Source organism: Anopheles funestus, chromosome 3RL (genome assembly GCF_943734845.2).
Source record: "Anopheles funestus chromosome 3RL, idAnoFuneDA-416_04, whole genome shotgun sequence".
Classification (NCBI taxonomy): Eukaryota; Metazoa; Arthropoda; class Insecta; order Diptera; family Culicidae; genus Anopheles; species Anopheles funestus.
Window position 1 is genome coordinate 67602679 of NC_064599.1, and position 25580 is coordinate 67628258.

General features: G+C 41.9%; 1 protein-coding gene across 6 annotated transcripts in view; it reads left to right on the plus strand.

Annotated features, from left to right (window-relative positions):
- Nucleotides 1–25303, plus strand: part of LOC125770758 (serine-rich adhesin for platelets) — a 58244-nt gene extending 32941 nt beyond the window's left edge. For 4 of the 6 annotated variants that reach the window (XM_049440711.1, XM_049440713.1, XM_049440714.1 and 1 more), the window contains 6 exons: nucleotides 7636–7744; nucleotides 18946–19318; nucleotides 19875–19965; nucleotides 20038–20314; nucleotides 20377–20474; nucleotides 20548–25303. In XM_049440711.1, coding sequence (XP_049296668.1) covers nucleotides 7636–7744; nucleotides 18946–19318; nucleotides 19875–19965; nucleotides 20038–20314; nucleotides 20377–20474; nucleotides 20548–23541 — 3942 coding nt within the window. In that variant the 3' untranslated portion in view covers nucleotides 23542–25303. Of the gene's footprint in view, nucleotides 1–7635; nucleotides 7745–18945; nucleotides 19319–19351; nucleotides 19720–19874; nucleotides 19966–20037; nucleotides 20315–20376; nucleotides 20475–20547 lie in introns of those variants that run through there. The other 2 variants (XM_049440716.1, XM_049440717.1) reach the window with 2 other exon arrangements.
- Nucleotides 25304–25580: the final 277 nt, after the last annotated feature.

The window sequence follows — 25580 nt, forward strand, 5'->3', positions numbered from 1 at the left end:
CTTATAGTAGTTTTCCCTTCGTTACGGAGATCCCGCCGTGTGTGGAGTTTTAAGAGGGACCTAAAGAGGAGTGGACGTTGTGTGCCGTGCTCGGTAAGGTCTAGACCGCTTAATTGGCGCCATCTGCCGGCTAGACTGGCGTGTGTTGTGCTGCGTTGGAACGCGTTTTCCAAAGCCGGACACGAATGGAGCTGCATTGAAAAGGGAAAAGGAAGAAACTTGGTTTAGGTTAGAGAAGTTCGTGCAGGCATAAGACAAAAAATCGGCACACAAAGGCATAAAGGAGGTTCATCAAAATGCGAATCAGTCACGTTCATAATCCGACCGACGACCCTCGTATCTAGTTCAACTTTGCCTAGGGTCTGATGAGTTCCTTGGACAGCTGATGGGGTCTTTTTTTTTGGGGGAAAGCACTAGCCGTTGATGGTGTATGATCTGTATCAAAGTTCAGCTGCTTGGTACGGTCTGACGAAGGAGAAGCAGGCTCCAAAGTGAAAGCCGCCCGCCAGGGATGTACTGCTGCTTCACCCCGTACGAACTCCGTTCGAACTGCTGGTTGCTTTGGAAGGCGAACACAAACGAATCGATTGATCGTGCAACTGTCGAAGAAGAAAGGCACCACGGCACAACACACAACCCAAGGCACTCGGTGGCCTGGAGGCCACGGAACTGACCACAAAACTCGTGTTACTTAGCGAGCTCTTCTATTTGCGAGCTTTATTAATTGACCTAATTTAATCAAAAAACTTCACCACCACAGGCGGGAGGTTGATCATTGTTGGCGAACTGGATGATGTGGTGTATCTGGACGGCGTAAATTGGACGAAAGAACTCTATTGAGTGAAATGAATCGAACATTAATACGCACCGGGCGTGCATGGGAACAGCCATCCGGCAAACGGGGATGGAAGTGGAGTGAATGTTTTTATTTCTACTTTGAGAACCGGTTCGTCCTGGACTTGGTTTTTTATGCTGCTTCTTTGGAGTGGTCACTAAAGTGAGTGTAATTTGGATGTCGCTTACAGATCAGTTTTGTGGGTCATTTGGTTGGTAGGAAGAGGAATAACAAAAATAAATAAATGCTGTATGACATCATTTTGCAACTAGCGGAAAGCGGGTTAGCTTGAAGCCTTTTAAGGGAAGTGAATGAGTTAGCGATTTTATATAAATTACGCTGCTGCATAATAGTTAGGGATTTTCTTTCTCTCTCTATCTCTAAAGGAATTAATATTTTTTGTGCGACTTTTATTTACATTTTTTTCTGAGTGATGATTTTATTTATTTAGATCACTTTGTTTCATTTTGCAATCTTCAATGTTTTAACAAAGTTTAAACGAAACAAACTTGACAACCCTGTTTTATCTTAAACTCATTTGCAAACATAATGATTCAAAAGCATTTATTAATTAGCATACGTTTTGATTGGTAAAACCACCATGTGTCCCAATCAATATTTCTTAACGTTTTGTAAAATAATTTGCCCCATAGCTTTTGTTTTTCCTCTTTAAACTCCCACTCAGTGAGGCTAGTAATGTGAGGTTGCACCCATCAAACGTTGCATCAAAACGCGGTGCCTCTTTGCGTGTGGAGATTTCGCACACGTTCACACAACATTGCACGATCTTTAAGAGTCTGTGAGAGGGTGTAAAATTCATCGACATCGCTACGAATTCCATCCATCTAACAACGGTGCAAGCTGCTGCACAACCGATTTCGATTTCGTGCATTTTGTGCTCAAATGAAAATTGAAATCAAAACTCTCCCATTCGTTCATCATTTGGCACACATTCGGCGTAACGACAAAACGTTCGCCCGGTTACTAATGGGCCCTGGTCGAGGGCGATGGAATTCATAATCGCACACAGCGCACGGTTGAGTGCAATCAGCTAAACAAACGGATCGCAATCAGTTCACTTTTCGAATGGGTTTTACACTAGAGACCCCGCGAAAACCGGGAGAGCAATCTACACGGTGGTGGTCAAATTTCAATTTAGGAATCGGACGGTTTTTGATCGTTAACGGGCTCGTTGTCTTTAATTAAACAGCTGTGGATTGTGAGCATGTTAAGTGTTTATGTTTCGTTTGGAATTTAAGGGTTTGAAAAAGGGGGTGAGTAATGGAGCGAGTTCGAGATTTCCTTGTTGAGAAGATAATTTGTGAATGCTTCTTGCTCCATAGAGAAGGAGTGTTCATTCGTACTTTAAATGATTTTTATATGATTTATATGAAGTGGTTTATGGTTTATATGATTATATGATTTATGGATTATATGATTTATATGAAGTGGTTTATGAAACCACTTCGCGAAGTTGACATGTTATTAGGCCCAACTCCACATCGCGTACAGTTGACGGTAGTTTAGCATTTACTGCGCTAAGCCAAACGTCAATCCCTCCCCCAAGGGTAGTTTGTTCGGCTTCCCGGTTAGATCAAGCTGTTCTCCTCCCTGTGTCGTACCCTTCCATCCACACCCGGCCACACATGTCTGCGGGGCGTCAGCAATAAATAAGGTGAAACGGCACTCTCCAAACTTGAGGAGCTCACTCGCTTCTACAACCTGATCGTAGAAGTAAAGAATTGTGAATCATCTGGCCAGGGTATAACACACCTCACAAGCGGTGTACGGTGCAATTCGCTCCAACCGTCGTTGGTGACTTCGGGTAATAGCACTAAAGTCCTCATCGCTACGCGATTTTCACATTTTTTTTTTGCAACTTCCCGTCTCGTGGGACATGTTTAGAGGTGGGTCTTTGCAGTACTTTTGCGTAACAACTATCTATGCTCACTGGCAGGTTACTTTGGATATTGCATTTACATCTCCCGAATCACCGTTCTTCCGTATGTTGGGTACACGTACCTCGGTGCATATTTCCCTGGAGCGGTTTTTTTTGCTTAAATCTGCTCTGCATGGTGCACAAGATAACGGGAGACCCGTTCATCATCCGTCCGCAACCTGGTGTAGCCCAAAGGAACGGGGCAAAAATATTGGAACGGGATTAGCATGTTTTTATTACATCTTCCTGTTTCGATGGGCGTGAGTGGGGATGGAAACTAGTTTCCAGTGCACTTTCGATTTTAATATTTGTGAGCGATAAAAATAACCGTTTGTTCGACGAAAGGTTTTTTTTTTAAAATGGCGATAGAGAAAACCCTTTTTTTTAGTTTAATGATTTATTATCACGTTGACTGTGCTTATTAGTGTTTATTGTGAAGTATTATAAAGATACATGGTTGATTTATGTCTTTGGTAACTCTATCCTACTTTCTTCTCTTATGTTATGGGTAAGTTTTTCTTTAGTTTAGTTTAGTTTGTTTGTTTTTTCTTCAAATTTTGTTCCTCTTGTGTAATACAAGATAAATTCCTATATTAGTAATATAGTTTTATAGTTGTCTGCTTCCTTTCTTGTTTTATTTTTAGTGTTATCTTTCTACTTCACAATTTTAGTTATTTTTATAAGACATGCTAACAATGGCCTAAAATAATTTATAAATTTTTGAAAACTAATCAATAATAAACATGTGTAAAGAAAAGATGTTAAAAAACAGTGTTTATCCGATTGGAAATAACAAACAACAGAGAAAAGAAAACACGTTCCTTCCCAAACATCAGAAACAAGCGTTATTATTCAACATTCAACAAAAGCACGAAAGATCAATAAAATGGTGCTTCCTTATTTGAAATATCATTCCCGTTCGTTCCCACACCTTCGCACGAGACAGTAAATGGTGTTTTGTCTCCTTACCGAGAGCGTCAAATGGCGCCTGTAGCAGTATGGAACTCCATCCACCAACCATTTCGATGTTCCACCCAGGGTGCAGAAAGGTTTGTTTATCTATTTTTGAACGCGAAAATAAAGAGACAAAAAAAAGGTTAAACGAAAGAGAAAACTGCATTGGTGCGGCGGGACCGTCAGTGATGTGCATTACACAATACACTACCGGTGCCCGAGCAGCCCTTGTAGATGGGATCCGCGAAATGGAGTAGTTGCATTACCGCAACCTACCCTACGCCAGGTGGTTGGAGATTCGTCGAGATCGAGCGATCGAAGGTGTGTGTTTTGCTTCTATCGGCATCGTGGATGTAAAGGTTAATTTCATTACTCGAATGAAACCCGGCGCTGTACGGTATTGGAAAGATTTCTCGAACCACCACAGTCTTGGTACTCGGTTGTGCGCTACTCTTCCCTTCCTTCGATCCCCCGTTGCTTCTTCGCTTCGCGTGGAATGATAAATTACCCTTGCACTAAGTAGTGCATGGCCAAAGCGAAATGGCGGCTTGGTAATATTTCCTATTGCTTGCCTGCAAAGGGGGATAGTGCAATAGAGCGCATAACCGGTAAGCAAGCCTGGAGTAGAAATAGTACCGAGCGTTGGGCGAGGACTTCAATTCCTATTACGCGAGGCTCCAGCTAACAGCTGGCGCCATATTGGTGAAAGGTCAGCCATCGTGGAGATGTAATAGTTGTCTTTCGCAAATTGATTTGCAGCTAATTCCGCATCGGCGTAAATGGGCGCTGCTAATCGGGCTAAGGATAGAGTAACGGAATTGTTTTCTTTTGCTGAAAGCAATCGAACGAAGCTGGTATTCCAGGAATATTTTTTGATATTTTTGTTGTGTTAATAGATATCATTTCAGTTAAAGAAAGTAGACATTCCTGTTCAATTTACACTACGATTGCTTACTTTTAAGCAAAGCGCTTACTTCCGCCATTTATCCGTGTGTTTTTTAACTGGCAATCGGATTATCCGTGCTATTCATAAATGACAGATCTAAGGATGATATTGGCATAGTAATTTCAAAAGCAAATGACAGAAGTCAATAAAAGCTTCAATAAGGAAAAATAAAGAATGCTTAAATTCAAGCAAAAATTTAAAAAAATCCTTTAAAAATACGAATTAAAAGTTTCAAGCAATGAGTTAATAATATAAAAGTTCAATAAACCCGAGTATTTTCTTGGAAAAAACAAACACACTCATTCTATCACTCAATAAAACTTAGTTGCAAAATTTCGATTATCAGATAATTAAATACACATGCCAGTTAATCGATTTTCAAGGAATGAATGATATGAACAAGAATAGTGAAAAACCGATTATCCGGATGACATTTAACGGGGTATTCAATTTTCCGTACAGCTAGAAAATAACAGTTCCAAAAGCGATTTGTCATATTAACTATAAAATTGATTCCGGCGATTAATAAAGGCCTCAATTATAAATGAAAAAATCGCTCAAATGCGAGGAAAATCTACAGATTTCTTTTAAAATGACACAACGTGTACTTAAAAAACGTTATATACGAATACTTATAAATAAAATTAAATGAGCCTATTATCCGTGTTATTCACGTATTCGGCTAGGATTGACAGTCGATGAGCACGGATAATCGACGCTCCACAAGTAAATTTCAAATAAAATTGCTATTTATAATTACACACTCAAACATGTGCTCTTTTAATTTAATTTTGTTTTGCAAATTACACCGAACCGCATTCAACAGCACATAATAATAACATACATTTTGCATTGTTTCGAAGGTCTTTTAAATATGTTATGAATTTTAATGTACCCATTGCTCCTTCCTCCACTTACAATACCATTGCTGTTTTATACTTCCAAACATGTTTCTGCTCAACGCTGCATTTCGATAATGCTTTTTTTTATCGAATCATCACTGCAATCGGCATCCGCGCATCAAATCGATCGGGCATTGCCATTTTCTAACAATTAAATGTAATGGCGATAGCGTTGTTAAGGCTCAGTTAACAATCGGATTAATTTAAATCATCACACCAGATTGGCACATCACGATCGGTACACGCGAATCGCGCTTGGAAATGAAAACTGATGCGAGCATTTGGCCACCCTTTCTCACTACCATCCTCTCGCCTGATTCCACACCATGCCACCAGCCTTGTTAGCCTTGGAAAACAGTCCAACGAGCTGGCAAATGGTGTCGGTTTCACTCTTTTAGCGGCACACACACAAAAAAAAGATGATCTACTCCACAGCCATCAAAACGCATCGTGTGTTGCTAGTGGAAGTGAGTTTAGTGCAAAAAAAAAGATATGCGTTAAGCACCCCTTTTTGGTTTCCACTCTCCACCCACTCGATGTTATGGTGGAGGAAGGTGCAAACTGGAGCGGAAAACCATCGTTACCTACTGATCTACCACCTTGGTCTGATTGGTGGCTCATTTCACTGTCAATTGTGCTGCTTTCTCACCTGATCTCCATTGTTTCCGCACGCTGTCGCTGCACGGGATTGCATGTATTATCTCATTTTTCATATCAAAAACCCGATCGCGAAACTATTAGATAAAACTGGTACAAGCTTATCACGTGTTTTACATTTATTAATACAAACATTTCAAGATTGCATATTGATTAATATTGTTTTGTTTTCTTTTTTCTTTATAGGTAACATTCAGCGCCATCAGCAAAATTGTGTACTTAAGAGGAACGTAAACAATCAACCAAATACAAAGAGTCTGGACAAAATGGTTGCAAACAGAGAACAAACATTTAATCACAATTTTCCCAATTTTCACATGTTTGTTTTGTTAACATTTTCTTTCCTTCCCACCTTTTTTCCCCCCACTTTTCGCACCTTTTCTGGCGCGTATGATCGAGAAAACCTGAATATTGTGTGTTGTGTATTTTCTATTTCTCTTTCTCTAACACTCTCTTTACATGCTTCTGTGTTCTAAACTCGATGCGTGAGTACTTTAACAATCAAACGTTTTAGTCAAATTGGATTGTTTTGTTAAAACTGTTTTATATTCTCTAAATTTTGTTACTTAAATTTGTTTCAAACATTTTTTCTAATTTATTGTAAACGCTTTACTATTGGCTTCTTAATGTTGGTTTATGACTTTCATGTTTATATTTCCGTTTTTTTTTCTTCCCAACCAAACTTTTGGGGAATAACTTATTAAAAATAATTTTACTTATTATGGGACTAAATACCAGCAGCTGGTTAAATATCTTTACAAGCTATTTTATCAGCTCATAGTCCATTATGCCATTACTTATCTGTATGTTTTACGTTTCGTTTTTTGTTTTGCTTCGCTAATGCTGTCAGATATGATTGGCTTATGTGTACAACAAACAAAGGAATACATCTCACACACGCACAAGCGCTATCACAGTTTGCATTTCCTTGTTCCGTTTTAGTGACACTGCGCATTACATCCCCGTGCCGTCATGATACGCGCTTCAATGCAACGCAAGGTTTTTTTTCCGCTTCTAGGTTTCCTTTCGCGTGCGTTGCTGCTCGTGACAATAATGTGACCACCACAGCTCCCAGAAGCATTCACTCATATCAATCAACAGTGCATTGCGTCCTGGATGTGGCTGACTTGGAATTGTTTTACCCACTGCTCGGTTAAGAACCCTTGCGTTGCAAATCAGACTGCGGTCGATGCATCACCCTAAACGGATTCTTGTTCTAAGTTGACCTTATCAATCAGCCCGACTGCATGGCGTTGCACTTCCTTTAACTTGCCGCTTTATTATGCATGATTCCACCAGACAGCACACATTTGTTTCTTACTTTTGTTCCGTTGAAGGCCAAAAGTCGCCACTTTTCAGAGAATATTTTTAGCGACTCATATTCGCCAACTTTCTTTCGCAGATGTCAGCGGGTTTGATGTCGTGTGTGCGCGAAAACTCGCCACCATTGGATAACGTTCCCGCCCAAGTGCAAGACATACCGATCACGATCACAACACCGGAAACAGCGGGTAAGTTTTATTTATGGTTATATATTTTTAATATAGAAAATAAAAAAGAGATTTTTTTTTTGTTAGTATATTCTCACCAAAATTTATTCTAATAATTATGTGCAAAGTTGTTTATTTGATGGTTTAGTAAACCCTTTTTTATGCTTAAAGGTTTATCATGATATTAAACTGCCTAATTAATTTATGTATTTATTTTTTAAATTCATTTTCATTTTGTAAGGAATTTAAGATTTATAAACAATCATTCATTAGTATGAATTTAATGTAGAAAAATTAAAATGTACAAAAAAATATCTTATCGGTTGAAAAGCTTGTCCCAGCGTGTGCAATGCATCACGTTTTGATGCTTTTGGAAAGTAAAGCTGCATTTGCAGTGGTGTATTGCGGAATGCATACCTTGCGGGGTATAAGCTGCTGCTCGAATTTGTGATGTTTTCGAGCATTGGTTGATAGATGTTGAACAACTGGTAGCGTAACATTGAGGTTTTCCTAATGAAATTGATTAAATGAGAGACAGTTAAGGGTAGTATTTATTTATTTACTTATTTATTATATTATAAATAATAACTGCTATTTATAGCACTTATTTTTGGAATAGAACCGGATAGTCCTTGATGCGGGGGAACGATCCGGATGGGAATTTGTGCCGATCCTGTTAGATTATGGCTATTAGATAATCCACTGGACCGCCTTTAATGAAAACCATTTTCAATGCGTTTATTTTATTATTATCGTACACAAAAAAAACTTAAAATTACTAAAAATTAGTGATCATGAATCAGAGTTAGTTGTGGTCAACATTCCAATGCAATCCCATAAATTGAGTTTTTCACTAATCCTAACTGTGCTGCGTTACAAATCACATATTTGCGTCACTCAACCGTAACATATTTTCAACACCTCTGGGTTTTTAAGTGCACCGGCCGGCCACACTTGCTTCGCGTTCCAACTTCACAAGCGATTTATCAAATTTGCTCTATCATGTCCTTACGGCCTTCAAAACATCCCATTGCACGAAGCCGTACTAACGTTGGTTTGTCTTCTATTTCGCACACTGGTTTTACATGGATGTGTTGCTTTCGTCATACGTAAACAGTGCCGGAGCCGTGCTGCAACGCGCGTTTCGATCGAAAACGGCAACTTTACAGTAACCTTTAAGTACACCTTTATGGCGCCCCGAACATGAAGCATACAAAGAGCCAAAGCGCACTAAACAAAAACAAAATAGGGGTGTTTTGGGGGGGTGCAGTAAGAAGAAGTCAAAAAAAACGTGCAGTTAAATTAATCAGCGCGTGCACACAAGCGTACGTACCAAGTGGAGCAGTTTTCAATTGAACAAATCCTAAACAAAAAAAAAGCTCCGTCCTAGGTAAAACTCGAACGACCTAAGCAGATTTTCAAAGTGCTGGATGGGGCAGGAGCATAGGGATGGTAAAACACAGCCTACCAAAATGAGCCACAAAAAGACGCCTTTTCTTGGGGGGAAGAAGGAGTACACAACGTGTGATGGTGGAGTACGCATCGATGTTAAACGGCCGATTTTGAGCACTGACGCGCGCCTGCCGCACAAAAAACCGACGCAATTCGTCTAACGGTTCTGCTACGTTTACGAAGAAGCTTTACGATAGTTTTAAAACTGAGCAATGTTTTTGATGTTGTTTTTTGTTCGTTTCTTTTGCCTTTTTACATCTGGGTTAGGTTATGTATAGCTTCGGGACGAGTTCGTGTTTTGGGAGTCGTTCAAGTCTCCGGTCGAAAGGAATTTCAAGCACAGCGAAAGAACGAGATGTGTTAAATCACAAAACCGGCAACACGAAAAAAAATTAAGCGATGGGTGAAAAGCAGGAAACCAAAACACAAAACAAAAATATAAAACTAGACCAAAGCTTCCTTCTTTTATTGAATACTCTCAGGGATAGATAAGGAAAAGGAAACAAACAAAAAACATTGGACTTTAAACGTAAATCATTCAAGAGCTATTTAGCAAATGTGGGGCAAAAGGTGCTAACCAAGATGGTTAAGTCGCTTGACAAGTTCGCAGTCTCAGTTGACAGTTGGTCAGTCGAACATGGTAGAAAACCAAGAGGTTTATAGCTCTTCCAACACGGCAACATCCGGTTTCGGGCGGGATGCATACAATCACAACATAATGATCACTCATGTCATGCACGCATTTGATCTCAACGGTTGTTACGTCAGTACAAAGAGCATAATCGCGCACCGTAAGCGCCTCAGCCGAACACGGAAACGAACCTGCGATGCGTGTGCGTGCGTATGATAAGACTTTCCCAGCCAGTAACCCACACGGTCAACGCTTTCCCTGCGCTTCAATTTTGAAGAAACCTCCCTCCCAAACGATAGCCAAGAATCACAACTTCGCTGTGAACGTCCGTCCAAAAAGAAAAGTGAGAAGCGGCTCACACATCTTGGCGCGCAATGAGAGAAGGTTGTCCAGGAAGAGATGATGAAAAATAAGAGTTTTTATTATGTGTGAAAAATCCTCTTCGCCATACGATCACGTTCCGGGGTGCCTTAAGATGGCCTCCTTAAATGAGGTGCAATTATTTTGATCTTAATGGGCCATATGTGTCTAGCTTTCTTCTTCGCACCGATGTAACTATTGAAAACGTAGCTGCAGCTTTTTTCTTTCTTTTGATTAAATTTGTTTTGACGTCTAAACAGTTCACCTTCGTCTAAAGCTCATTGTACAGGCAGCCATATTTGCCCTCTTTCGTTTTCTAACTTTGTTATCAACCTTATTGTGAGATCCTATCAAACAGGCAGCACCCAATCAAACCCTATCGCACCCAAACAAAGGCCCGTGAAAGCCTTCATTTTTTTGCATGCCAAGCTGCGGTACGGTTGTCCAATTTTCGGCTTCGAATTTTCCACAAATCGACTATGTAGCATTTTTTTGTTTGTTTGTGATGGACGTCAAAAATTTGTGATGCGAAAGAAGAAATGCACACCAAAGATGTGTGTGCAATGCATTTTTACCAATCTCGCATTTCGCTCCGGAAAAGGTCAATTGAGGTGAAGGCTCTCGTTTCCAATTGAACGTACTAGCGTGTGCAATTGGCAATAGATTGGGTTTTAATTCGCAAACGCAATTGACGTACGCGAGGATGCACTTTCGAACGTACATTTGTTTATTTGTGTGTGGCTTTTATTTCTATGATGAGGGTGAAAGTGTATTTGGATGTGTTGATAGGGTTGTAGAAATTGACATGCGTATTTTAAGCTTCCGAAGCGAAGGTTAATGCTATGTTTTGACTTGCTGAACGGAACAACTGAAATATGCAAAAAGACTTTATACTGACGAGGTTGTTCAATTTAGAATTTTTCATGTATGTGGTTTTTTTATTTTTCCTATAATTGTTTTAATTAGTATAATTTAGCGCAAAACTAGTTGTACTAAAAACGTAGTAAATAACAAAGCATAATAAATATGTTCTACTTAAAGCTTCAGCTTTCACTACTATTTTCTATTGAATTTAGTACAATAAAAAAACAACAAAATTATATTTGTTGAAAATATCAGAATCGAGTAAGAATGATTGTTTTATAAAATACTTAGTATTAGACACTATTTTGAATTATAGCAAATTATAGCTTAGCTTTATAGTGATATTTGACAACATTGAAAACTTAATTTGTGCTATAAATTACTTTGATTTTAGTTATAGCAAATGAACTAGCAATGAACACTATACATGAATAAACTGTTATAAATGTACTATAAATGAATCAATACTTTCCATTAGTAGAAATATGTCACCTGCACCTTAACGTTAATGCATGAGTAATTTTGGATTAATCCTTCTGAACTCCATAATATGCGAACAAACCACCCGTTCAACGATTCATAACTACTCCAACAAAAAATAAAACCAGTTCGGCAACAAATATCAAGAACGCTTTTTTTTTAGATACGAACCTTGATATGCGTGCATGAGCTTGCGCAAATCAATTTGTTTGCATTAGCGATTTGCATCCGAAAGTGCTCGTAATAAAGCAAAAAACGGGGAAAACAAACGGCAACAACTAAAAGCCACCCTGTGCGCACTTGTAAATACTAAGCATACATGCCGCCTTTAAAGGCGAAGATGATCTCACACGCGGTGTGGGTGCCTCGTGATGTGTATGGGAAGCTCACGAAACGCAAAAAAAGCCACTAACGAACTTCCACCTACGAACTTCGACGGTACACGGCGTACGATAGTGGTGGAATGTGCGCGTGGCCGGGCCGATCTTTACCCAAAGCAGCACAACCACACTGGTAGCGGCTTTGGGAATGGAGTGAACTCGCGGCGAAGGTTTCACGGTGCGCGTCACTGTGTATCTCCGTGTTACGGTTCGCGGTGCGCGTGTTTGGCCGTTCGCAGACAACCGATTCATTGGTGTACGACCGGTTGCTTACAGCGGACGTGTGTTGCTGCCCGTTCACCCGCCGTGTAAGGCGCGTGGGTTTTTTGTGCTCCAAAAAAAGTGATCGTGATCGCGATCAAGGGTAAATCTAACCTCGAAAGCTCCATCCACGGTGTGTCCTAGTGAAGGTATCTATCGATCGTTCGGTATCGGTATATATGGTTTGTTAAAAGGTGTGTGATTGTTGTCTTTTTTTATCTACCATTATTAAAGTGATGCGAAAGCTTGGTTTTTAGTGTAAAGAAATCTCCACAAGACTGCGATAGTACATCTCATTCCTTATTTGACAGCTGTCAAATTGTAGTGATAGATGGGTTAGTGTTTTGTTACGAAGGAAATTTTCCCGATTAGTTTTGGTTGACGGAATTCAATTCGTGGTTAGTGTGTGGCTTTTCTTATTAGCTTTATGCGGTTTTAAAGCTGGTCGCGTGTTTTTTCCCCATCGCTGAAGAGCATAACAACTTCCCTTTTCCAGCACTGGGGTTTTCTTCAACGTCAGTGTGTTTTGGTGTCTGTGGGTAACGCGGGTGGTTTCGTGTCAAGGTGATTTTCCCAAGCCCTCAAATAGAGTGTGAGACATATAGGGAAAGGTAGAAAAAAATAAGCTCGAAACCGAAGTGTGCGTGTGTGTGTGTGCGCGAAGTTTCTATTTTGAATGTGTCCTTGATGTTAAAACGCATGGAAGTTCTATCAAATATTGATTTACCTTTGCACAAATGAGTTAAAAAAATGAATGCAATTTTTATGGCAAAAAGCAGTTGCTTTTAGAAGTACTTAGTACTGTTCATCAACGTGTTCATTTATAGCATTTATAGCGTTCATTAGCGGTTAAACTTTTAGTACAAAAATGAGTTTTTCCTTCATTTCAACAGAACTACCTTTTGTTAGGAAGCCGTGAGTGTTTGTGACCTTTCCTTTAGGGAAATAAATTCCGTCATTCCTTTTTTTCCAGTGTGTAACAAAAAAAATGCCCCCGGAATAGAAGAAAACACCCTTCCATACAAAGCAGCGTGAAATGTGCGAAGAAAATGAACAAAACTTCCCTGACTCCTAGGCTTGCGTTGTACTAAAGCGGGGTGTGGGAAAGTGTGCCATCCGGCCATCATTTAATGATAATGATGTGAAAAGTTCCCAAAATGCTTCAAACCCGTCTGCCGTCTGTCGGTCGATCGGTGCCTTCCTTTCTCACGTTGCGGAACGTTCGACGACGGTATGCGGAAAGAAAAGTGCGAGTGAGCAGAATCTGATTTGCAAAGGGCCTACAGTGTGTGCGTGTGTGTGTGAGTGAATTTGTGTGCGTGTGTTCGAATAGGGTGGTGGGTGGCTGGCGGGAACATTACACCCGACGCTAATTACCCACAGCTGTGTCCCGTAAGCTTAAGCTTTGGAAGGAAATTAAATTAAAATTGTGTAGATTATGATACGCCGAGAGGTCGTCGAGGGCTACTTAGTGCTGCTGCTCGCGCAGTAGACAAACAGACATAAAGAAGCTGATAAGAAAGTCGCCTGCCTCGCTATTATCATTCCTCAATCTGGAAAGCGAACACAAGAGGGTAGTTAAACACAAAGGAGGAGAACAGTAAAAATAGAAACGAAAAATGTATCAAATCTTTATGTTTTCGGCACAAGGTTTTTCTTTTCTCGATGATGCTGGGGGATGCTGCAAGCAACCCGCGCGAAGGAAAGGTGCTCCAATCGTACTCGAAAAATAGTTACAAAGCAAACAGATAACGATAGCCTAAAAAAATAGCACACCTTTAAGCCACCTTCACCCCTTATTTGCACCCAAATTCCTCCCCGAATGGTAAAGGGGAGGAATACACGGGGGAGACCAAAAAAAAAGCTTAACTGGAAGTAGGCAGCGAGAAAAACCGCCCCGGAACGATTTAGCAAAATGATTAATGCACCTACTTCTACTGCTCGCTTTTTTCCCGCATATTTAACCGCGAACAAAAAGAAGGAACACAACCAAAAAAAAACACACAGACATTTGGATGCAAGCAGATTTGGGTGAAATAGTTAAGAGATGGTTAATCCCCCTTTTTCCAGGCATCTGCCCAGAGGCGGTGGTGGAAAAGATAATTTCAAATAAGAGTGTACGGTAGCGTACCCCGAATGCCCCGGACGGTGAACTACTGCTGCTTCCTCTCAAAGATTTGTAAGGTTAAGGTTTCCTTCTTGCGTCTCGTTTAATTTCCTCTCCGTGGTGTAGTTGTTGCTGTATTTGCACAACTTTTCGCACACACATACACCGTACCAAATTGGAGCTTTTTTTATTATTAATTTTTGCTTTATGAAGATGAACTTTTGCTTCATTTTCTTTGAATTTTTCGTTTGGGCGTGGAACAGCCTCTGCGGGTTGATTTATCTTCTTTTTTTCCGGGCAAAAGCAGAGCACACATCATTCCCATCAGTGTAAAGAAGCAACATATAAACACATAAACAATGTGAAGTGCACATCCAACGATCGGAACACGATCACCTGTCTGTTTCGGTCTGGTCGATCTCGGTACCGGGACGTTTGGTTTTGTTACACCGTTTCCTTTTCCCTATCTTCTATGTTTTTTTCTTTGCCATATGGTAGTAGAAGCAGGATGGAACTAAATGGAAAAAAAAGTTTAAAAAAATCAATAGCCCACTTTCCTGTGGCGGCGTGTTGATAATGGCGCCTTTTGTGCATTATTTGTTATTTTTTGTATCAACATTCTCACTGCTTTTTCGGCGGCCGGTTTTTTTTGGTATGGCGATAATGGTGATCGCGATGTGTAACAGCAAGTCAAGGTCGAATGGATTTCAACGGTGGTACTACCGAAATTCGGTTGATTGATGAATTGACGGATGAGTGCGTTTGAGAAATTTTGATTGGAAAATTAAGTACTTTTAAATTGAAGGGCTTTGTTTTTTTTTCCCTTGAGTGATAAGATTAAAATAACACGCTGGAGGGAAGAAAATGTTTATTCAAAGTTAAATAATTTAATAATGGCGACAGTTTTAAAATGGTCGCGCTAAAATCAAAATTGAAGCTTTTAAGAGCTTTTCCAGAGCTTGGTATTTTTTGACAGCTGCATGCCATATTTGACAGGTGACATTAGTAGCCAAACATTTACTCTTTTGTTATTCTTATTGTTTTTAATTATTTAAAGAAATTTACCATTCAATTTCAAAACAATTCAATCTTCAAAAACATGAAAGTTACCTTCTCACCATATTCAGACTTCAAACCAATAACGATTAAAATGAAAATACACACCAACCCACATCCTTCCAGGTGTCGATTGCACTTGTAAGCACTCGGCAAACGTTAAAACAAAAGAAACCTTTAAAGCCCTGCGTAAGTTGGAAGGTAATACTTTCGAATTTATAACTCTCGGGCCTCATGGTCAATGAAAGAGGCGCCATGTGACAAGGGCATGGGCGAAGATGAATTGACCACGAAATGAATGGTGGAAGGAGGGACCATTTGCTCCCACTGACTGGTGGCCTCGTGCCCTTCACGATTGGCACGTGCACGTGATGGTTGATCCTGGATCAGATAACGACATCTAATCTGAGTTTCATTCTTCTGATTGTTGACGCAATTCGCGAGCTTAAGTATCAACGCATGACGTTATGGAGGTTTGGCTTTTTTCTTTTTGAAGGGTATTAACTGTCATCCATAAAATGCAATATTTTTTTTGTGATAGGTATCAAATGCATTTTCATGCTGCAACATTTTTTAATCATTTGAAAAAGCTGACATTTACGATTTTGTTTTTCAGAGAAAGTAAAGCGATAAAAGTATTTTACGAAATTGGCAAATGACAATTTTTGAATAAAACATTTCCGCACACCTGAGCAAACGTTTATCAACAATATGTGTGATTGTGAAGCGGTCGAAGCTGTGATTTCATATGAGTGTATTTTTTTTTAACTTACAAAAAGCCAACCGCTGAAAGGTGTCAACTGTCATCCGTGACCGTTGTATTTTATTATATCAAAAATTTAATATCAACATTTTGTCTCCAACATTTTGTGCTCTTTTTTTAACAAAAGATGACATCTCATGAATAGATGTTTTTGATCGACTATAAGATAATAATGATAAGCTCGCCAAAAAAAACAAAGTTCATATAACACTTGCATTCCGCCAAAATGTGATCTATGATAAGTTTACCTTTCTTAAATACGTTAATTGTGCTTTTATATAATTTCGCCCCGATTGCGAAACCGTTTCGCAAAAGCGATTCCTGCTTAATCGTGCGGCTGCAATCAAAAACCGCGAGTACGCGAGTGAATCCTTTTATGATGAATTTTGCTTCAATTTTATTTACCGGTCTAGGGCACAAAGTGATCGTTTTTTTATGCACCCTCTCTTATAAAAACCGAAATCATTTGAATCTGCGGCTAGGCACTGGATAATGGGTAATATTTTTTTGTTGAGAGAAGGCAAGAAAAAAAAACAACCAAAAAAACAGAGAAAACAAAACGCACGTCGTTGGAAAATTGGACAATTTTGTACGAAGGCATAATTTCACCGGCAGGGCAGGGCAACAAATGGTGAATTAATTTTGTTTTTCCCGAATCAAGCATCATTATCCATCTGGTTGGCTCGTGCTGCCTTTTTGGGAGGCAGCAGCATATCACACAAGTACTACAGTAGTTGTAAAAGGTAAAAAAAAGGAAACACTCATATAAAAAGCCATACATAAAAGACGCTCGGCCGGGTAGAGTTATCGGTCATTGCTTCAGCGAAGGTAATAATCTTAATCACAATAATGTAAATAATTAACTTCCGCCATCATAACCTTTTCGTTTGCTGTAGCTCTTTCTCGCTCAGTCTTTTGTTGGTAGCTCCAGGAGGGGAACTTCAAGTTCCAAGTTTGAGGGGTAGTTTCGCCATGATGGTTTTGTGTGGCTTTTGAAGATTCGTACATTAAATCGAAAAGCTTACAGTAATGGTAACGACATTACCGTGGTACAGGCGGTGAGCACAGCTCACAGTGGGTTGCCTTTGCATAATTACAAAGTTTTTTTTTTACATCCTCTACTTCAACGATGTGTGCATAGAGATAGCTTTAGAGAAGTACTTACCCAGATGTACGACACAATAATGAGCCGTTTTTTCATTTTTTGATTGGAAAAAGAGATAGCTCCATACTTCAGTAAGGTCTTACAGTAAGGCGTTACAAAGTTGGCCGGTCTCCTCCATCACCTTCCATCGTAAAATGTGAAATATGAATGAACTTCTCACTTGACGATCAATTTGCCGCGTGGTACTCCCGAACTGGAGGAAGTGTCAGTACGTCTAAGCCGATCCACTGACGTGTGACGGCCACCGAGTAGATCACTGTAACGCCGACAAAGCGACTTAATGCGCCTTGTTTCGTGTGCATTATGACCCACCGATCCAAAGAGTGGGGGGTTGATTTATATTGACCATAGTTTTGACACCTACACCTGACGGTGGTCAGTAGTAATAGGAATGTTTATTATTGCAGTATCCGGTTTCGATTCCATCGGTGCGGTGTGTCTCAAGTTTACCGCCCGCGATCACCACCGATGACATGCACGGTTTGACAGCTGATGTCACCAATCGTGAAAGGTAGTGTGAGGGCTTTTTGTGTAGAGGTTATTGCGGTGTAGTAGAACAACCATATTACAACCGTTGCCCGATGGAAGGAACGTGCTGATGATGCGATTGTTTGAACGGGCTGCTACCAAACCAAACACCAACACATTAGCGTGCGAGATGTACGGCAATATTGTTGATGGAATAGCTTTTGCAGAAGAGCCCTACCAATGAAAGGGGTTTATTTTTACCGCGAGAGTATGTTTTGTATTTACGGATAAATATTTATAGCATTGCGTAAGGGGTACCATTAAAGTAATTACTCATGTCTTTACTACCTCGGAATGTTTATGTCTAGCAGTAGAGTGTCGTCTTCTTGTGCTGACAACAATATCACTTTGAGTCACTACAAAGAAATAATATTTACCTAGACGATTTAATTTATTTTTATACATAAAACTCTGCTTGCACCAATAATGTAGTACGAAGCGTATATACTTTCTTAACAAACATTATGAGCGATTAAATTCATATTTAGTCATGGCTACATAGTGTGTTAGTCGACGGAAGCCGCAGCAAACATTGTCAGTAAATATCAGCAAAGTCTCACAAGCTGCTTGGCGTCATTTGCTATGTACACACACTCACGAATCCACAGCAATGTGTTGGGTCGGCATGGTTGCATGTAATTGGACCTTTGTAACCTTTGCAGTACAAACGTCCAATACTCTCGCCACCATAGAGATAAAATGGTATTAGCGATAGAGAAGCCGTTTGTAAAGATTAAATTATCTCCAAGAACGCAACCAACAGTTGTCAGATATTAATGCATCGCGATGATAAGGGAACAATAGGGAGAAGATGCATTATCTACGCCACAGACTCATGTTGAACAGCAAAAGCGAAATCTCACACGAGCCGCACATTTACAATGCTTTGCGTTGTAACACACGTGCCCGTGGCGTTGAGAGGTCGCAAGCAGTCGACATCGATAAATGATGTATTGAATTTAGCGAACGGTTAACGCCAACCAATCGCGACCGAATCGAAGAGCGAAACAATTGCCTTAAAAGGCAACAGCCGAAGTACTTATAGAAATGACGAGTCTTATCTCACACTTGGTTGCGCTATGTTTACTCTACCTAACCCTGTATCCCTGTTCTAGTCTTCCAGTCCATCAACTGATTGTGTTTGATTTGTTTTTGCGTTTCTTTCTCCACTCCAGCACCAACCAACGCCAGCGATACTACCAAACGGAAACGGTTCCATCCGCTACGTAACCTACGCCGGATCTTTCGTCGCCGTACCGTATCGTCAGCCGACCGTGCTCCGGGCCAGCTCGGTGCGAAAGGGCCCACCCACATACACTTTGCCACGCCCGGCTGTTCGACGACCGATGCAACGCTGCCGCGGACCGGTTTCGGCGTCCCGATCACTATTCGCAACGAGTCCGTCTCCAGTACGGCACCGGGCACTTCCCAGGCCGGGACGGGTGCGTATTTCAAGCGCGAAACCTACCGGCTACGGAACTCCGATGATCTAGACAAGGAGATGTCCGATTACCAGCGCAGTCTAAGCGAAGGTCGACTGGTGGATAGGTAAGTTCAGTGGGTGGATTCCTTCCTGCGATAAGAATGGTGGGGTTTACCCTCGGAATAAGGGACTCAAGGTGATCCAAAAAATGCGCTGACGTACCCTGTACGCTATCATGCCGGGGTGGCATATCTATATCTTATCGGTCGCTCAGTTGAATGGCAATTGATGTTCAAGAGGACTCCATTCCCGAATGTTGCGCCTCGGCTAAGCTAGTGTGTTTTAGTCTATAGAGACATTTAGTTGATAGCACCATTTGACGGTTCCGCTAGCAGTTCTTATCGCAAAACAATCAAAACTACGAGGAGATTTATTTGTATCGGCAATCGAACGAAATTATGATCCAAATCGATAGAGCACCAACCGTAGCACTACGGTATCGGACACTGATAAGTGGTGTAATAAAGTGAGTTTTCGATGTAGTGTTTCCTAGTGAAGATGGATGTCAACAGCTAGTTCATACAGTTGGATGTCGTGTTTTGCGCTTGAGTAGATTAAATGTACTTGCCGCAGTTCCTCTAATCTCAGTTAGTAATCAATTCTTGCTGTTTCCATTTGCAGTGACATCAGCCGTGATGGACTTTCACAATCACACGATAGTGTTTTCTCCGAATCTGCCGGCACAGCTAGCAGTCTATCGATTACGCTAAAGGTAAATATTAGCTAGTGTCTCGGCATTCGACAACGCGAGATATTCAATGCACCTCTGTACGTTTCATTACAGAACGAACTAGCAGACGTGTTGCGCAAGCGAAGGAAAGATCGACAGGGAGAAGTGTCGGACGAAGATCTCGGACTGCCTATGAGTCCCATCACACCGCAGCGCAAAGATCGCGGTATGAACAAAAGTGAAGGATCGCTTAGCATTCTGAGCATGACGAGCTCGGACATGGATGATGATCGATCCGCATCGAACGCAAGCGGACACAACCTGTTGCATCTAGATTCGTCCACCTCCGGTTCGATCAGTATGAATCGATCGGACAATATGGATGAAAGTGGTAAGCATTGCAACGGAACGGAAGTAAGAGATCTAGCGCTTACATTATCAATTTCTCATTAGGTGATTCATCGAAACTGAGCCATTCCGCTGCAAAACATAAGCTTGCCGTACGACCAAAGAAAAAGGGCCCGACCAGAGCTCGAACTCGCCCAAGAGAGGTATGTCATGCTGGGTTGTGTTAACTGATAACAACATTAACTGTTCCGTTTTACTGCTTTCCTACCGTTATAGTCAACCCTGTTGCCAGCGACGCCTGAAGTGAACGAGGAATCGTTGAAACTATCCTCCACAAATATTGCTTCCAACTTTTCACCAGCAAAAGAAGCAAGCGAGAAGGCCCATTCGCTGCCGTACGGAATTATGCCACCCAGCACATCAACACCGCTATCATCACACCCGATGCCAAGATCGCCCTCCAAAGAAATCAGCACATCGAAACTATCGGTCGGTGACGCACCAACGAGTTCCTCAATATACGTCAACAGGAACATTTCCAAGAGCCACGAGTTTGAGCGTACGTCCGAGCATCACCTTACGGTGGAGGGAACGGGAACCGTCACCTCGCGAAAGGAAGACGATGGATTCTTCAAGCGTATTCTGAACTACAGCTTCAAGAAGAAGAAGCACGAATCGGGTAAGGAGGAGCCACCGTCGGTAACCGCTTCTCCTCGGAAGGAAGATAACACGAGCAGTGTATACATTAGCTCGGGTGATCCAGCCATCACCGACTGCATGCCTACGGAGCAGATAATGAAACTGTCGCTGGTAGTCGGTGAGCCGGAACTGGGTGAGCTGAGTGGATACAAAAAAATCAAATCCGGTCCAGCGGCACGACAACGTGTCTTTCCGAAGGACATCTTCTCAGCTGAAGAGCGTGAAGCGAATGCTAGGGAGCAGCAGCAACAGCACACACAACGATACTCTTCAAACGTGGAAGTTAATCGACAGTCTGTCGCATCGTCCGGCAGTGGCCATTCGCTTACAATTGGTGAAGGAAAGGTGCCGTTGCACAAGAGCGAGGAGTATCTTGTTTCCAAGACACGCAAGTTCTCCGAGCGCAGTGTGGACGGTGGCGAAGGTGACGACGAAGAAAGTGATGGCCGTAAGTACGTTAGTCACGGGGAACGGCTCAAAAGCCCGAAGGTGTACGGGTTGAGTTCGTATCAGCAGAAACTGGCGAAAATTTCTATCTCAACGCAACCAGCCACCGAAACAAGCAAGGAAAGTCCCAGCAAACGAGCGAAATCGGTTGAGAAGTCGAAAAGCTTCCGCACGTACACGGACAGTGTGTCGAACCAGCTGCAGGCGGGTGGTCATCAGGTGCCGAGTTTACCAAACCTGAGCGCATCGCTATCGGTGGGTAACTTCAGCAACAATTTCCTCGAAACCGAGCACAAATTCTTCAGCATGACGGAGAATATGAACACTGGGAAGCAGCGGGTGTTTAAGGACTACATCAGCAATGCTGATGATGATGCAGATTCCCGACTACTCACGTCGAGTGCTTCGTTGCAGAAGTTTGAGATAAACGATAACAATCTGTTGAACCCGCGCGAAGAGTATGTGGATCATCAGCCGAAGAGTATTGTACTGACGACAAACACCTTGACACCACCCGAACCGACCAGCATCTTGAACAAATCGAATCAGAACATTTCACAGATTGAGGAAAACATTGACAAGCTTGTATCGTCGCAGTTTGTCAGCATTATCAAGAGCTCGGATGAGGGTAGTAGCAATGAACGGTTAGATGATATCTCCGGCCAAGTCAGTGCGAACGTACCGGAGTTCATGAAGATCCAGTTGAATCGTGTCGAGGGTACGGGTCGACCAGCCAAGACGAGCAGCATTGTGCTGACAACTTCGCCCACACCAGCTCCGCCAACTTCCCCCGCCATTGCTAGTCCCACTGCCAGTGCTGGGCAGTACCAACCGCCAGAGGATGCCATAAAGCTGCAGCGACGGTTCAGCAACGAGAACATTGAAATCACCGAGTCGAAACCACCGCTTCCACCATCGGTGGTGGTACGCTCCAGTATGGTACTGGAGGCAGGTATTCCCAAAAGCCCACCAGCCTTCCGAAAGCAGGGCAGTGTCGGTGGAACGGGAGACCTGGCCGGAACAAAGCGCAACTCGATGAATCTCTCACAAGACCTGAGCGACGATCGGAAGGTGATCCTGCAGCGCCGTACCTCGGTAACGGAGGAAAAGATCAAGTACGAACGGCGGATATCATCCTCCTCGGAGGACATCAAGTTCGAGAAGAAAAAATCCACCTCGGAGGAGTTGCTGGAGAAGCGTGGCAGCACTGGAAGTGGTAATGGTAATTCCAACTACAACAGTGGCTCGAGCAGTGGCGACGAGCTGGTAGTACTACGCAAGAAGTTCGTCGTAGGTGAGAAGGAGGGCAAAGATAAGGATGGCACACCGGAGTTGATGAAGGTGTTTGCTCGGCGGTCACTAAAGTTGCGCTCGGACGATGACTACAAGGTGACGGATAGTGGCAAACCACTGTCCAGCATCGACAGTGACAAGGAGAACCAATCGAGCGAGGAAAAGTTAGATAAGGTGGGCTTGCAGCAGTCAAAGCAATCTCATCAGCAACAGCAACAGCAGCAGCTGCAGCAACCGGAACTCATCTCTACCACCCTTGTGCAGTCGGTATCGGTAACTCCTCTGCAAGCTCCCGTCACAAATGGATCGCTCAAGAATGGATGTACCGGTACGGATGGAACTGCGCTAAAGAATGGCACCAATGAGAATGGACAGCCACCCACATCCGGGGAACCGATCCTACGGAAAAGCGTCACCAGCAAACCGTTCGGTGTGCCGAACCGTTTCACCAATGGTACCAATGGTGGACAACCACGCAATGCAACCTCCTTTGTGGAGGTGCGCAAAACGCTTCTGCCCAGTGCAACGGTCACCGTATCACCGGTGAACAACAATTTTGTCAAATCAGCCACAACGACCCCAGCAGGGCCGGAAGCTTGCGAAAACCAGTCCACCGTTAGCAATAACAACACCATCAACACCAACCGCCATACGATCGCGTCGTTAAATCAGCTCAACAGTACGAACGGTGTTGGGGGTGCGATCAACAACAATGCACCAAACGCCACCATCATCGAGACGGACGGTGGCAATGGTGAGATGAACGAGTTCAAGGGCATACTGCAGCGTCGGGCGGAGTGGGAAAAGCGAGCGAAGGAAGGATTCAAGTAAAGGTTTGTAGGTATTGCACACATTTACCTGGTCTCTTGTGTATCCTCTCCACCCCACCGAGCCAAAAACCCCAACGGAAGGAACGGTTCCATAGCAAACTAGAACAAAAAAGTAAAAACAAGCAATGTAAGAACTGTGTGTGTGTGTTTAGGACCAAAGCTTCTAGCCAATAGATAGAGGCCGCTCAGATTACCTAGCTCTGCTGTATAGGATAGGGACGCCCGGATATTCGGAATGTGCGGGATCTGCTTGTCCAGTGATTACAATTTCGCTTCGCATACTTCACTTTGCATAACCAACGTAACAAAAATAAAACACCACCACCGTACACATCGTTAGGACCTGAGTCATTGTGACAAAACACGCATATTACATAGGACGCCTTATTCTGTTGAATTTGTTTGGACATTATGTTTATGTGATGCCGTTGAATTTGTGAGGATTCGCAGGAAAAGAGTTGAAGACCACAGTTCCAATTTCCGCTAGTGATTAAAGTAGAACGCGCGTATTGAGGGAATTGGAGTTCGGACAAGGCTAATTGCAGATGGTTCGAAATTGTGATAGAATACAAGTGTATGTTAATTAAAGACGGTAAAAGAAGAAAAGAAAAATGGATGTCAATCGTTGCGTATATGGAATTGAATTAGTGAGTTTGAAAGATCCTATCACAGGACATCGTACGTTACTGTTCGACGTATCCAGAAATGTTTGTGGTTTTTATTTACAGAGATTAATAGACAAGCGTTTGTACAACTATATATCTTATCGTTCGTAGATCGATACTCATACCCAGCTGTTGATCCCTAAGGTGGCTGTTTGCCGCAATACCTGTTGGAGCTTATTCCAGTTCTTTTTGTTTTGGCTGCTATTGTTCGTCCTTTCGTGGATGCCAGCCGAAGAATGTTTTTTTTGTCGTTTACTTGTGTACATAAATCGTTGATCTTCCTGAGGAAACAGTGTAAACATGGCTGTAGCTGATCGGTTCTTATATTGCACCATTCGCTAGGTTAGAAACATACTGCGAGTTAAGTCAAGACGCGCTGACACCATTACCCCATTAAGATGATGTTGTCCGACCCGGTATTGTGTCACTACTTTGTTAGTGTATAGTGGTTAAGAAAGATTCACATATTGAAACTAAACACGTTACTATCCTAGAAGGATTCATATACATATACTCTTCTCGCTTTTACGACGATTAATGCTACAGCAAACCCAAATACCACTATTACCACCACTAACTGGACGGAATGTTAGAGGTAAACAAAAGGATAAGTTTAAAAAACCTGAGTGTGCAAAAATATAACAAAAATAAAACAAAAAAAAACAAAACAGCAGACAGTGCTCAATGAAACGGAAATCAAAAAACGAGTTTTTCCTCTCTCCAATTAAAGAAAATAATGGAACAGAGATCGCGACTTTAGGACAGTGAGAACAGTTAGTGTAGAAAGTCATTAATTCTTTCCGCCTGAGCGATATTTTATAGGTGAGGTAGACGCGCGTAATAAGCAACGTATTTTTCGTCCGCTGGCCGTCTTTGTTACTAGTTTTGTTTTTTTTTACATTGTTAAGAAACCACGCCGCAATCCGGCCGGGACGTACCGAGTCGAGGTGAAGGATTTTTCCCCCGGTTCCGCGGACGGGTGTTAGTTATGTGAGAAGCGAAAAAAATCAAACCATCATCCCAGTTTTTCGATATCGATGTATATGTTTAGCACCATGAAGAGAAATAAATGCAACTTCCTGAACGTAAAACAAATAATTGGATTTTTATTTTAATATGTATTAAAATAGTTAAGGTAATATTCCATTTTCTTACATTAATTTTTGAATATTTCTATTTTCAAGTGAGGCCACAAATCGATTAATGTACTTAATCATTGTGCAAATATATTTGTGTACGGCCCGACCTGTCAACTCCCTGTCCAACCGTCAAACATGACAAACCACTTATGCTAACCGGCCGCATAGGCATAGCATTCCAGGATCGCATCCGTTGCGGTTACGACTAATGGAAATCTCACCCGAAACTGATGTCA